Here is a 14,779-nt window from a genome sequence, read left to right as displayed (position 1 = left end):
TCTTTTAGGAGGCATGATAACTGCAAGGGCTCAAAGGGCACTGGCTGTTCCTAACACAGCACCTGTTTCTATTTCCTGTTTGCACAATCACCTGTGACCCACCTCCTCTGGAGCGGCCCAGTTAGGAAATGGCATGCAGGAAACACCCAAATCTAGTGCTATCAAGGCCTCCTTCCCTTCCTCTAGTCATCCGTGCTCTGGTGGGCCGGACCTGCTGCCCGTCTTCCCGCCACAGATGCTAGGCCTGGAATTCATTTGTGCTGCTACCGTTAGTGCAAAATCTAGTTTCTATCACGTGAGTGGTCCCCTCTGTGGGCAAAACCAAAAGGAAAAGATTCGGTGGAAACTTGCCTCCTGGGGGTGATTTGGTGATAAGTGCAGAACGAATCGTGGGTGACAGAGGGAGGGAAGTGGAGGGGAAGATGGTGAGCCCGAGGAGTTGGCTGTCTGGCCCATTGTGACAAAGAGCCGCACGTGGATGGCCATCATTTTGTATTACTTTATTGCTCAAAACAAACGAATCTTTTTCCCCTTTGGAAGACAGAGCAGTATTAGATCCTTCAGAGCCAGGATAAAAGCACAGAGGATTGCAATGTGGGGCGTGAGTCACCAGTGAGCCTCATGAAACCCCACTGGAATGCTTCCGAAAAGCCAGCGCTGTGCAGGGGAGACACTTCGGGGAGTGGAAGATCTCTTTGGGTCTGTTGTCCTTCTCCTGGTATGAGTGATCAGGCAAAACGGACTGCTCTCAGAATCTACTTTGTAGGCTGTTCACATGGCAATATAAATTGCTGGGTTTCCTTTGTTTTCCTAATAGGAAAGCAAACATACCACAAAGTATACCCTTTCTCACTAACCCCCTGCAGGGGATTTTAAAAAGACTTGAAGGACTGAAAAGGTCATAGAAAATGCATGGTTCTTCCAGGTAATTTCTGATTCCGTGAAGTCAGTCTTGCAAGCAGCAATTCACCTCCACATTAAGGAGCCCACACAGCCCACGAAGGATATGGGGTGTCCGTGGCTCCCCCTGCAGACCCACAAGGCCTTTGCCTCTCACAAAGGGCGGGACAGAGACTAGAGGTGGCTTCTGCCGCCCGACACACCCCTGGCACCACTGACCCCCCGGGCACGAGCTCCAGACATCTAACTCCCAGGATCCCGCTTCTGCAATCCCCAGGGCCCCGTGAGGCACGGTGGCCTCTGAACTACGGAAGTGACTGTCTGTTCCTTTCCTTGTCCCCAGCCTCCTCCTCCTTGCAGGCCTTCTTACTGCCCTGGACAGAAGTGGCTGTGCATTTTTCTTCATACGCATTCTTAAGGCTAAGGTGGCAAGATAAGGTGCTTGGTGGAGAGCCAAATTCTCAATTCCAGGGCCATTTCAGCACTCGCACATAAAGCAGATACGAAAGAAATGGAAAGGGGGCAGAGAAGCAAAAAACCAAAACAGAACAAAATGCATTTGGGCTCGACAGGAAGTTACGGACTGCAGGTTTAGATTTCAAATGTGGTCTAAACCCCCTGAAAATAGGGGGTGGGGGAGGGTAGCAAAAGCCACAAATTAGCCTTCGGCACTGGTCTGTGTTGTCCCTCGGCAGGGGTGGAGGGTCGCCTTTAGCAGCTCTCTCAGCACGTGCCTCCAATTCAGAAGCCGGCTCTCAAGCGGGCCCTTCCGTTCTCACCCGAGACAAAGAACTCTGCACGCCTTCACCCCTTCCTCACCGCAACCCCTCGAAACAAAAGGTAGAAACACACACAAGCCAGAGATCTATAAATCAGTAGGAGAAAAAAATTAGACAGAGGTTAACCATTAAAAAGCCGCCGTCGGGAAAACACACACTCGATTGTTCTATCAGAAAGTGCCGTGGGGAGAAGAGCCGTGTGCTGGTAAACATGTCTGCGCTCAGAACTTGACATGCAGAAAAGAGAGAGCGCCGAGTCCCACCTGAGATTAGAGAGGACTGGTTTTTAGTGTAACACACATCACGTTAAAAGATCACTGTCCTCTTCTCGCCCAAACTGCTCCTCGACCATCCCTGCGTCCCGGCCTTTCCCGGCACCGGCTAGTCCATCTCCATGGACATGAGCCTGCGGCGCTCCCGCCTGGTCTCCTGGACCTCCTTCTTACAGCACCAGTGCGAACTGCAGTACCCGATGAGGCAGGACAGGAGCCCGATGACCGTGGACAGGCCGACGCCGATCAGCAGCGGGTACTTGAAGGCGTTCAACACTGGGAGGGAAAGACCAGAGGGAACGGGTCAGTGATGCGACAGGGGCCTCGGAGAAGACCGCCGCCTCCCCTTCTCCATTGCCACGGCGTCTCCACCAGGGATCTGACCTCATGCATGCTGTACCCAGCACCTGGCATGGTGCTTGAGACAAGAGCAGCTCGGCCATACGTGTCCAAAAAATGAGCAAACGTCTCCCCACCCAGTTCTGTGCAGGAAGGCAGCAGAGAGCCAGAAAAAAAAAAGATTCTCCTTCAATGTCTTTGAATGTCAACTTGCTTTTTAGGGTTTTGGCAGGAGATTGATTTTTAAAAGTCAGTATAAGGGCACCACACATTCCGCAGCAGATGCATCCTTAAAAACACCATACATAAATCAATTCTATGCATCAAATAACTGAAGTGTACTAGCGGAGCTATTTTAAGTAACACTATAGTAAATTATCTAGCAAAGTGAATAATCACTCCCTACTTGTTTAGTAAATCTGGGTTTTCATATGGAGTGACTGCAAGCAAGACATTTCTAAGAGGCAAATATGGTATAAATGACTAAGTTTCAGGAATGCACAAACACCGTTTAGATCCCACACCCTCAAATCCCACATCCCCGTCCCCCAAAGTACCAGCACGCCTTGGGTGGAGGCTGGCACTGTGGTTGTTTGCCTGACATTTAATACAACAGCCCCAGGAGAGATTATTATCCTATTTAACAAGAGAGGAAACAAAGGATTAGAAAGGCTAAGTCACCTGTAGAAGAGCTGGGGTTCCAATTCCAATCTCCGCCAAACTGACACATCATCAGGGTAACACACTCAAAGGCTCCTACTTAATCCTTGGTGGCACCTGGACTTGAATTCTCTCCACGAGTGTTTTCAGTTAACGTTTACTCTGACACTTTTTGCAGAGAAGACATGTTTCTCATTAACCAAGGGACAACTGCCCACACTCTGAGAGGCCAGGGAGCAGAGGGGTGGCAAGGGGGCCCGCCGACCATGGCGCTTTAGGCTGACCGTGGTGGTCAGTGGGGGCCAACAAGGCTGGGAGCTCCCCCTCCCATCCAAGAGGAACCCCCTTTACCAAGAGGCAGAACCAGTAGGAGGACAAGAGGGGCAGGAACCCACTTGCAGCCCCTCCTAGAGACCTGGACCCACTCTCTTGATCTGGTCTCTGCCCCTGCCTGGCAGAATGCGTGCCAACCCGAGGACACAGCAAAGTGGGTGCGTACAGAATTTAGAGAAAGCATCGAAAATCTTTCCAGCAAGTCTTAAAAATCATTTCCCAGTGGTAGCTCCAGCACACGATACCAAAACTGGGAAAACAGCAAGGGCTGTGTGTGCTCTTTTCTGGGTACAGGCCTGGGCCAGGCTAGAGAGAAAGCAGGCACATTCCTCAAAGGGTGGGAACCTGGATCCCGTCAACGGCAGCAGAGCATGGAGAGAAGACATTCCCCAAACACCAAGAGGGTTATTTGCGTGTCATTCTTACCATCCATCTTCACAGTTATAAAGATGGGCTTGGACTGGATCTCTGCCTCTTTCTGCCAGGAACCGGTGGGTGACTTCACCCACGGAGTCACGGAACAGTAGTAGTTGCCAAAGTCCTGGTCCTCGGAGCCATGCACTTGCAGCAAGAACTCTAGCACGCTCACGCGCTCCAGGCTGAGGCTGCTCTTCCAGTCCCTCTGGGCCGTGTTCACAATCCCCTTCCGATCCAGGGATGACAGGAGGACAGGAGCCTTGTCCAGGCCAAAGGAGTGCACCGCAAACCAGGCCACGTCAAAGGCCATGTCATCTATGGATGACCAAGCCAAAACGCTGAGGTCAGTGCCACAGGCAGAAGTACCAAGTACGGCTAACATGCCTGTAACCTGACTGTGGGCCAGCACGGCTCTATGTGCCTTGGGTCTCCCCGAATCCTCTCAACAACACCCCGTGATGAAGGTACTGTCACACTTCCCACTCTATGGTGGGGTCAAATAACGGAGGTCACACAGCAAGGAGGTCACAGAGCGTGTGGCTTAACCCAGGAGTCTAGCTCCAGAATGCACCCTCTTCACCACGCCAGTGCCATTACGTAGCTGAAGGAGCACAGCCCCAAACTGTCTCCTCCAGAGAACACGGGATGAAAGGCTGGTATGTGCTGACATCGAACGCTCTGTCTCCCAAAGAAAGCAGGGTCCTTTGGCATTTCAGGCAGAAGAACCCACGACAGGAAGGACACGAAAGTCATAAGGAATAACATGGACATAAAGTGAATCGTACAAAATGGGGAGTTGTAAACAGTTTAGATTTTACTGTTCGCTGTGATTTTTCCCCCCCTGAAGTGCTTAAGTTCAAAACAAGAGGAAAAAAAATGTCAAGCTGAGAAAATTGAACACAGTTTAACAGTCCCAGAGAGTAATGCTGTGGAATCATAAAGTACTCTGCAAAATTAAGGTTCTAACAGCCTCACATAAATTAATATGGGCATAAGAGAAAGATGGCTTTGGCACAAGTGGTAGTTCTCATAGAACATGGAAATCAAGTGCACATCCTAAACCCCTGACCTCTTCTTTTGACTGCTACCAAGTGATACCAGCTGTGTCAGGTCTGAGAGTCACCCAACAGGCGAGAAAGGACTGGGAGGCCACAAACACTGCTTTATCTTACGTGCACTTGATGGGGCTTTCTATACACATGTTAAATAACATAATTTTTGTTAAATAAAAAGTAACATCCATTTAGTAAAAATACACTAATAGCCTCAAAAAGCACATTATAAGGCAAATAAATCATATTCAGATTCTTACGTATTAAAAAAGAATATAAGCAAAACTAGAAGCAAGAATTTTTTTTGTGGTCACGCCACATGGCTTGCGGGATCTTAGTTCCCCAACCAGGGATTGAACCCTGCAGTGGAAATGTGGAGTCTTAACCACTGGACAGCCAGGGAATTCTCCCAAAGCAAGAATTTCTAAAAAATTATTCAAATGATAATTCCTTTTCAACTCAGTCTAAAAATGTTAAGGGCCACAGGCAAATCTCAACTCTACATATGTGATGTCAGCCCTCTACTCTGATGCACCAAAATACCATTTTTTCCTCCCCATCGACCCACCGTGGCCCTTGAGCACAACATTTGATTGTTCTGAGGCTGAAGGTCCTCTCTTGCAAGAAGACCAACACCCTGGAGGCAGAGGGGAGTGCGGTCAACGCCCTCACACCCCCACAGTGCCCAGGCAGAGTGGGCCCCCAGATCACTCCCAGGTCCTCAGTGAAAACTAGCTCAGTGTTGCTGTCACCTGCAGGCACCAGGTGGTTACTGAAGGCAAAGAGTCACAGCTGTGTCCCCATTACTTGTATCCAGACTCTAACCCCAGTCCCGCTGTGCCGTACAGTGCGGTGACCAGGCTACAGGGTCAGGCTACCCGGGCTAGAATCCCAGCACTGGCTCTTGTTAGCCTAGTGACCTGGGTGAGTCAATTAAGTTCACTGTGACTTAGTTTCCTTATCTGGAAAAGGAAATTACAATACCACCCACAGTTAGTTAGCTTTGTAAAATGCTTAGAACGGCACCTGGAATATAGTAAGCACTCAATAAAAGTTGGCCGCCATGAACATCCTTACCGCCACAGTTCAACATACACGTTCTGTACTAAGAGATGCTGTAACAGGAAGGCTACTGCCGCCTGCAGCAGATGCCCCTGGTGCTCCGCCCCAAAGAGCTGGAGCGCTGGGCCCCCAGATGCTGCAGGTGCTGGCTGCTAAGCTCTCACACCAGCACCCTTCTCCAGAGGGCTGGCCTTAGCTGACAGAAGCCACTTCCGGGAGAGCCACCCCCGGAGGTGAAGAAACACTACCCTCCCCAGCCATTCACTGTGGACGATGACTGAGAAATTGGGGTTGGGGGGAATCTAAAAGCCCAGTCCCTTAGCTCAAGGAGGTCACACTCTGTGGTGCAACCCATGTTCTGGAGCTCCCCACAGGGAGTGAGACTTGTTTTGAAGATCTTTGCCTGGCTTCTTTCCCTGCTCTATCCTGATGCCCTCACTCCCTCATCATTTCCTCCTGAGGGCACATCTTCAATTAATCACTCGCACGCTTGTCTCAGGCTTTGCTTCTAGGGAACCTGACCTAAGACACCACCTCTAAAGGGCCGTGGTCTCCCCCTACCCCTCCCCCTGCCTTGGCACTTGGTCCACTTGGGCCACATGTCCTTTCCAGAAGAGAATTCCTTCAAAGCCCACAAGATGCGAGAGGAAAAACGAAATTACGACCTGTGTTTAATTATTCAGAATCTTCCACCCATGCAGTCTAAGAGTGCAAAGTTCTGGAAAATTGTGATCTGCAAGATAACAGCTACCTATAGCTTTTGCAATTACACTGGAGGAAAAGACTTATATTAAGGGCACAGTTGGTGACCCATCAATTTACTGAGAAAGAGCATTTAAATGATTTATTTTTATATATCTCTATAAATGAGCTTTTTACATTAAAAAAATTTTTTTATACATGAGCTTTAAGGGTAAAAATGATATTACATTATTCCAACTTTTGAAAAGGATCTCCCCGCCCACCCCCACTTCCTGGCAGTCTCCACAGACGTGGTGGCTCAATGAAGACCTAGGGTCCTCCTTCCTAACCCCCAGGACAGAGCTGACCCCTCTGTTGCTTTGGATGGGTTTTTTTTCTTTTCCTTTCCTTACATCTTCCACAAACTCTTCTCCTTTTTCCTACCTCTAAAGCTCAACCACATTCAAGTCCCCTATGAGAGTCAATTTCGGTATCAATCAACTCGTCCAGGGGTCAGTAAACTACAGCCTGCAGGTCCAATCCAGCCTACCACCTGTTTTTGTAAATAAAGTTTCACTGGGACACAGCCAGGCCCATCTGTTTACATTGCTCTCTTCTGCTGCTTTCCCTCTACAACAGCAGAGTAGAGTAGTTGCTGTAGAGATCATCTGGCCCACAGAGCCAAAAATACTTTCTACCTGGGCCCTTTACAGAAAAGGTTTGCTGACCCTGAACTAGCTACACCTGAACCTTCAGCTGGAGTCCCTGCAGTAGCCAGACCTCAGGGGGTGGTGGCCCGAGCCCTTCTCCTGTTGGTCACGCCAGATCCAATACAGCCCACCCTCACTTCGCTGACAGCCTGCCCTTAACACAGAATGAAGACCTGCTTCCAGTTTCCACCCCAGGGCCAAACATCCAGTGGTCTCTGCACAGAATTTAGTGATCCCTGCACAATTTGGCCTTTTTGGGGTGCAAATCTGTGTGAGGCCATGGCTCTGCTTGTGATGGGGTGGACAGTACAAAGACACCCAAGGTCAGAGCGTGGGCATCCCCCAGGCAGTGAGTCAGGGTCTCCACGGGCTCTTTAGGAGAAGGCAGAGGTGGGTACAGTCCTGCTCAGCCACAGAGACACACCTACGTGCATTTAATGTTCTTTCTAACCCTGAGGGTCTACGAGTGAGAAGAATAGCACCGGATACTAAGGGGGCCAAGCAGAAAAAGTATAAGGCTGCTGGCCCACAACTGCTAGGTATCCTGTTGGCAGTACTAGTATTCTCTGCAAAGAAAAGATTTACAAAGATTTCCTAAGAATTTAAACTACAATAGCTCCCCGTGGTTACTTCCTACTCATTTCCTCTGCTCTGTATTTCTTCAGTGTTAATCGCTATCTGATATTATATCATATCGTGATTTCTTTCTTGTTTGTCTCCTTAACTAGGCTGCAAGCTCCATGAGGGCAGACATGGTGCATTTTGATCACTCCTCTATTTCCAGCAACTAGAACAGCACCTGTTTATAAGAGTTCAATAAATAGCTGAATGAATGAATGAATGAAAGACAAAAAGCAAGGGAGCTGGACTCTGCCAGTGGGTTGCAAACGAGCTTGAATCAGCCCCTGAAGTGGCCACTAGATCGCACAAATGTCTGGTTGTGTTTCCAAATCGTCAAACAGATAGTTGCATCCATTCAACACATCCTTATTAAACACCTACTGAATACTGCCGAGCTAGGCAGTTTGGGAATAAAAAGCCAATCCAATCCCTGACCTCCACATCTGTGTAACACAGTGGGGATGATATGAGAAACACTTACAAAAAGAAATACAGGAAAGGGTAAGGATGGAGAGAAGTACCTGGATCCAGGGCTGCTCCTTCAACAGTGATGATACAAAACAATTTGATGAGATCTCCCCGGATGACTGATGGCGCGTCCGAGTGCACAGAGGCATTAAATATAGGACCTGGAAGAAAGCAATGCCACCTCATGATTCTCTTTCACACTTCTGTTTAAATCCTGTTCTTGGTGTGCAAATGGGCAGCTAAATGTGGGATCCCCTTCCTTGGAACTGAGCTAGAAATTCACAAAATAGGTGTCCTAAGATTGCTTTCCTTCTATTCAGAGAGACATGTGCATTAAGTATATGAGCTTCACCTTAAGATTACAACCATGGTCTCATTTGAAGGCCATCCACCTCCCATCCTGCTACAGCCTGGGCTGTTTCTGGCTGCACCTGGTTCACTCCCAGGCCAGAGTGGCTCAGAGGCCAGAGGGTTCAGGACTAAATCAGGGAGGCTTTTGGTCCCGAAAGAGTGAGCAGCCTCATTGTGCTGGGTGCTGGCGACGGGCCCTGCTATTAAGAGGCTGAAATCCAGTAATGCCAACAATGACGACATTTCTATAAAGTATGGTGGGAGCACTGAAGGCGATTCATTCCAATCTGCTGTGAGAAACTGAGGAAACATGGAAACTCCTTTTAAAAACTACCCAGGGGCTTCCCTGGTGGCGCAGTGGTTGAGAGTCCGCCTGCCAATGCAGGGGACACGGGTTCAAGCCCTGGTCCGGGAAGATCTCGCATGCCACGGAGCAACTAAGCCCGTGAGTCACAACTAATGAGCCTGTGCTCTAGAGCCCGCGAGCCACAACTACTGAGACCACGTGCCACAACTACTGAAGCCTGCGAGCCTAGAACCTGTGCTCTGCAACAAGAGAAGCCACCGCAAGGAGAAGCCCGCGCACCGCAACGAAGAGTAGCCCCTGCTCGCCGCAACCAGAGAAAGCCCGGGCACAGCAACAAAGACCCAACGTAGCCAAAAATTAAAATAAATAAATTTACAAAGATAAATAAAAATAAAAACTACTCAGATAGGATCTGTCTTGAATACCTTTCTGAAACTCTCCCTTGACACCCAGTTTACTTTTATAAAAGACCCCTTTCCTTCTTCCAAAAGCCAGAGGATGTTTCTACACAAACCATGCTGACTCCTCATAGTATCATCGACTCACTGCAAGGCAGAGTTGTTCCAAGTTTCTAAGTTGTAAGGCAATGAGCATATGTATGAGCAAGAAAATGTGAAGAATCAAGTAAAAAGAATTTAGGGCTAGAAGTTAATAATATTTACCATAGAGTCAGTTGGATGCATTTGACTGTAGGCATAATTATTATTGTGCTATTTTATAACTAGGCACAAATAAATGACTTACTAAATTTTTTTTAAAAATGTATGCCTTGTATGCAAGAAATCTGCAGCTCCGAACCCCTCCTTAGGCAGAGAGAAGGGCTAGGTACTGCATTCTGTTTTTAACCCCTTTACAGCTCACTTTTAGGTGAGAGTATTACATAGCTTTAGGCCAATGTGATCCTAAGAGCTTAATATTTACCTTATGCCAATTCCTAATGTCTAGGAATAGGCAAACCTGAAGAAGATTCCAGAACACCAATGCTAGGGGATTTCCCTTGGGTTTTCTGGAAAGCAAAGATAGACGGCCCTGGACAATGATTCTGAAATTCACTAGAAGCTAAGAATACAGGTGTAACTACCTTTAAATCAGATTACCAGAAAGGAAAAGGTACTTTTTGATTTAACATCCAAAAGAAATGACTGTGAGAAAGAGAGTAAAAGGTCATATGAACCAATGAGGCAAAAAATTGAAAAGGCTATACTTTCATTTCAACATGAGTAGTAAGATGAATTCATCAGATGGCTCTCTTAACACCGAGTCCATGAGTAATCTGTGTTTTGCTGGGAGAAGGGTGAAGGATGGTTGTAGAACATGGAAACCTTGAGGCATTAGGCAGCCCTGGGCAGGTTCTGCTGAGTACTCAGATTCAGTCTAGGGCATGGAGAACGTAACAGAATGGCAGTCCCAGGACACGGGGAACGGGATGAAAGCAAAAAGGACAAGGAAACTTCACCTACTTCTAGACATCACATCCTTCAATTAACTCGGCTCAGCCATGGTTCCCTCAGGTCCTTACCACCCTGGATTTGCTCTGTTTATAGCAGTGAGGCAGGAAAGGATTAAGCCAGTTGCTCTGAGTTGGCTCAGTGGTAGTGACTGGGGGGAACTTCATGCCATATATGGTCATCCATGAGGACAGGTTAGTAGCAAGCATGGTGAGCAATGGGGACTGAATTTTTTTTCTCTGACTAGAAATTTCATGGTTATAAATAGAACTATACTATGGGGCTTTCTTAAAGTATCCAGGCCCCTTCGAAGAGAACACAAGATAATAAAACACAAGGAGATCCTCATAATGGATTTAGGTTCTTATTTACTTAATTTGAAACAGCAGAGAAATTTGGACATATTTCCTTTACCTTATTTGGACAAATTTTGCTTTCTTTTCTTTATATTTCCAAAAAAAATCCAAAATGCCTTCTAGGTCACAAGTTACTGTTCTCATTTCCCCTCATGGCCATGGGAACAACAGAGCATTTGTGCCATGCTCACCATGCAGACAAGGACCAGGGAAAAGGCCTGCATTGTGAACCACTCACAGCAGTGGATTTCCTTCGAACGAAATGAACAACTCACTGTTAATGTGGGTCATTATCCCAGGCCTAGAAATATTTTTATTATGGTCAATTTCTGTGGTAATGCTGTTTTCTTGAGGGGATGTGTCTGGTTAACTTCACAGATGACAGACTATAGCACAGATAATTTAAGTGAACAACCAGAGTCACTACATGTCCCTGGATTCCTAGTCTGCAGAGTACATGGACCACTTAGCTTTTAAACACAAACATTGACACAAACCATGCTCTGACTCTCGCCCCTAAAAAAAGGCTGTAAATGACAGTATTTTTGTGAAAGCTAAAACTACAGACTGTCTGCATGTCCGTCACTAGGATAATGGTTAACCACATTCTAGCAGGTGTAGTCATTAAAGTTGGTATTTACCTAGAATTTATTATAACATGGAAAATGCTTATCTTATAATGGTGGGGGAGGGCAGAAAGCAGGTCATAAAACTGCACATACAGCCTGATTTCAAAGTCATGAAGAAAACATGCAAGGGAAGAATTCTAGGAAGACGAATACCATCAATTAACAGTCGCTGGTAAGATTATGGGTGATTCTTCCTTGTATTTTACTGTATTTTCAAACTTCTCTGTTAAGGAGAAAAACTTTATTATTATTCTTTTAAAAGGCCAAAGTCTTTAACATCATCACATTTAAACCATATTATTCCTCCTGATACTTTGAATCAGTAGAAGTTACCACTCAGTAGGACCCCTTGGGGAACATAGTCCGCATACCAAGAGGCAAGTGTCCTGAAAGCAGAGGACAGAAAGGTGGACACCAGGAAGGATCTCTTTGTTACATGTGTTTTACCGTGTGCTGCTAATTTTTAGGAAGTAAAGGCTCTCAGTATCAAGTCAATGTTTTCTTGGAGCTATTCGGGGCTATGGTATTGTGCTGGGTGCTGGATTTGATGGCAGCTCATCTTAATTAAACTGTGAACTGGCCATGACAACTCTGTGGATTAAATAAAGCAAAAACTTTAGGCAGTCTATTCAACCTGTAAGCTACAGTGATTTCATCTGTTATGTTGAGATTTAAAGAACTGAGAAATAGATTTAATTCCCATTCCTCACCAAGAAATACATACAAAAGATTTTATGTCTCCCCTCTTTCTCAACAGTTTTAAAGAAACATCAAATAACAAATGTAAAACAAACTGGAATAAAATCCTATAGGCAATAAAACAGATACGCAAATAAAGGGCAAAAACCACACATAATCATCTGAATCTCAATAGTCACAGAAAAAGCATTTGACAACACCCAACACTTCATCATGATAAAAACACTCAACAGATTAGGAATGAAAGAAAACTTCCTCAACTCAATATTTGGTGTCTATGAAAAACCCAGTGACCATGATACTTAAGGGTAAAAGATACTTAATGGGGAAAGTTCCCCCTAAGATCAGGAACAAGACAAGGATGTCCACTTGTGCCACTACTATTCATCACTGTACTAGATTCTAGCCAGGGCAATTAGGCAAGAAAAATAATTCGAAGGCATTTAGTAAAACTGAATAGAAGAAATAAAACCATCTCTATTTGTATCAATAGATGACATGATCCTGTATTTAAAAAGCCTAAGTAGTCAACAATAAAAAACTATTAGAACTAATAAACAAGTTCAGCAAGGTTGCAGGATACAAGACCAATTTATAAAAGTCGATTGTGTTTCTATACACTTGTAATGAACAAACTGAAAAGGAAATTAGGAAAGCAATTAATTTATGATAGCATCAAAAAGAATAAAATACCTAGGATAAATTTAATGAAAGAAGTTCAACATCTGTACATTGAAAACTACAAACACCACTGACAGCAACTTTAAAAGACCCAAATAAATGGAAAGACATCTGATGCTCATGGATTAGAAAACAATATTGTTAAATAGTAATACTCTCCCAACTGATCTACAGATTCGACACAATCACTATCAAGGTCCCAGGTATCTTTTCTGCAGAAATTAATGAACTGATCCTAAAATTCATCTGGAAATGCAAGGGACCCAGAATAGCCAAAACTATTTTGAAACAGAACAAAGCTGGAAGGCTCACACTGATTTAAAAACTTGCTAGAAAGCTATAGCAATTTAACAATGTGGTTCTGGTATAGGAAAAGACATAAGGATCAATAGAATAGAACTGAGAGTCCAGAAATAAACCCTTATATTCATGGTTAAATGATTTTTGACAAGTGTACCAAGACAAGTCAATGGGGGAAAGAACAGACGTTTCAACAAATGGTGCCAGGACAGCTAGGTATTCCCATGCAAAAGAATAAAGCTGAATCCCTTCTTCATACCACACACAAAAATTAACTCAAAATGGATCATAGCCCTAAATGTAAGAGCTAAAACTGTAAAACTCTTAAAGGAAACCATAGGTGTAAATCTTCACAACCTTGGGTTAGGCAATGTTTTCTTAGATATGACACCAAAAACACAAGCAACAAAAAGAAAAAACAGACAAATTGGACTTCATCAAAATTTAAAACTTGGGTGCTTCAAAGGACACAATTAAGAAAATGAAAAGACTACAGAGTAGAAGATATTTTCAAATCACATATGTTGTTAAGGGACTTTTGTATTCAAACTATGAAAAGCTCTACTAGCCAACAATAAAAAGACAAATCAATTTAAAAATGGGCGAATGGTTTGAATAGACATTTCTCCAGAGAGGATACACATATGACCAATAACTATATGAAAAGCTGCTCAACATCAACAGTCATTAAGGAAATGCAAATTAAAACCACAATGAAATACTACTTCACATCCACTAGGTTGGCTATAATAAAAATGATGGAAAATAATAACTACTGAGAATGTGAAGAAATTGGAACCCTTACACACTGCTGGTGGGAATGTAAAATGGTGCAGCTGTTTTGGAAAACAATTTGGCACTTCCTCAAAGAATTAAAGAGAGTTACCGTATGATCCAGCATCACTCCTAGGTGAGAAATGAAAACTTATATCCACACAAAAACTTGTACGCTAATGTTTATGGCAGCATATTATTACTCATAATCACCAAAAGGTGGAAACAATCTAAAGGTCCATCAACTGATGAACAGCTAAACAAAATGTGGTATATCCTCACAATGGAATATTATTCAGCCATAAAAAGGAATGAAGGATTGATACATGATACAATGTGATGGACCTTGAAAACATTTTGCTAAGCAAAAGAAGCCAGTCACAAAAGCCCACGTATATGCTTCAAATCATATGAAATGTCCAAAAAGGCAAATCTATAAAGATAAAAAGGAGATTAGTGGTTGCCAGGGGCTAGGGGTAGTGAGTAGAGGGAGTGACTACTAACGGGTACAGAATTTGCTTTCTGGAGTGATTAAAAAGTTCTAGAATTAGATACTACTGATGGTTGTACAATATATATCTGTGAATATACTAAAAACCACTGAATTGACACTTTAAATGGGTCAATTTTATGGTATGTTAACCATATCTTAATAAAGCTATTATTAGAAAACAAACAAGCAGATACATAACAAAAGAAGTGTGTGTTTCCTCTGCTCTTTCCAAATCTAAGGGTTTAAATCAATATTTACTCTTTATTAATCTACACATTAAGAGATTAGTAGATGCCAGAAAATTATTTCATTATACATTATAAAAAGTTATAATAATATAAAATAATATTAATAGAAAACAAACTTTACTAAGGTAAAGTTTACCTTTAATATAAATGGTAATAATTAAACTCAACAAATATCTTGCATTCATTGTACTGATCAGTT

General features: G+C 44.4%; 1 protein-coding gene across 1 annotated transcript in view; it reads right to left on the bottom strand.

Annotated features, from left to right (window-relative positions):
* Positions 1-479: 479 nt before the first annotated feature.
* Positions 480-14,779, bottom strand: part of PTGFRN (prostaglandin F2 receptor inhibitor) — a 77,261-nt gene continuing 62,961 nt past the window's right edge. The window contains exons 7-9 of the mRNA XM_059063711.2: positions 8,348-8,455; positions 3,710-4,015; positions 480-2,227 (exon numbers count right to left, since the gene is read on the bottom strand). Of these exons, the coding sequence (XP_058919694.1) occupies positions 2,061-2,227; positions 3,710-4,015; positions 8,348-8,455 (581 nt within the window). The 3' untranslated portion in view covers positions 480-2,060. The remainder of the gene's footprint in view (positions 2,228-3,709; positions 4,016-8,347; positions 8,456-14,779) is intronic.

The sequence above is a fragment of the Kogia breviceps genome, chromosome 1 (assembly GCF_026419965.1).
Source record: "Kogia breviceps isolate mKogBre1 chromosome 1, mKogBre1 haplotype 1, whole genome shotgun sequence".
In the NCBI taxonomy this organism is placed as follows: domain Eukaryota; kingdom Metazoa; phylum Chordata; class Mammalia; order Artiodactyla; family Physeteridae; genus Kogia; species Kogia breviceps.
This window is presented reverse-complemented; position numbering and strand designations above follow the sequence as displayed.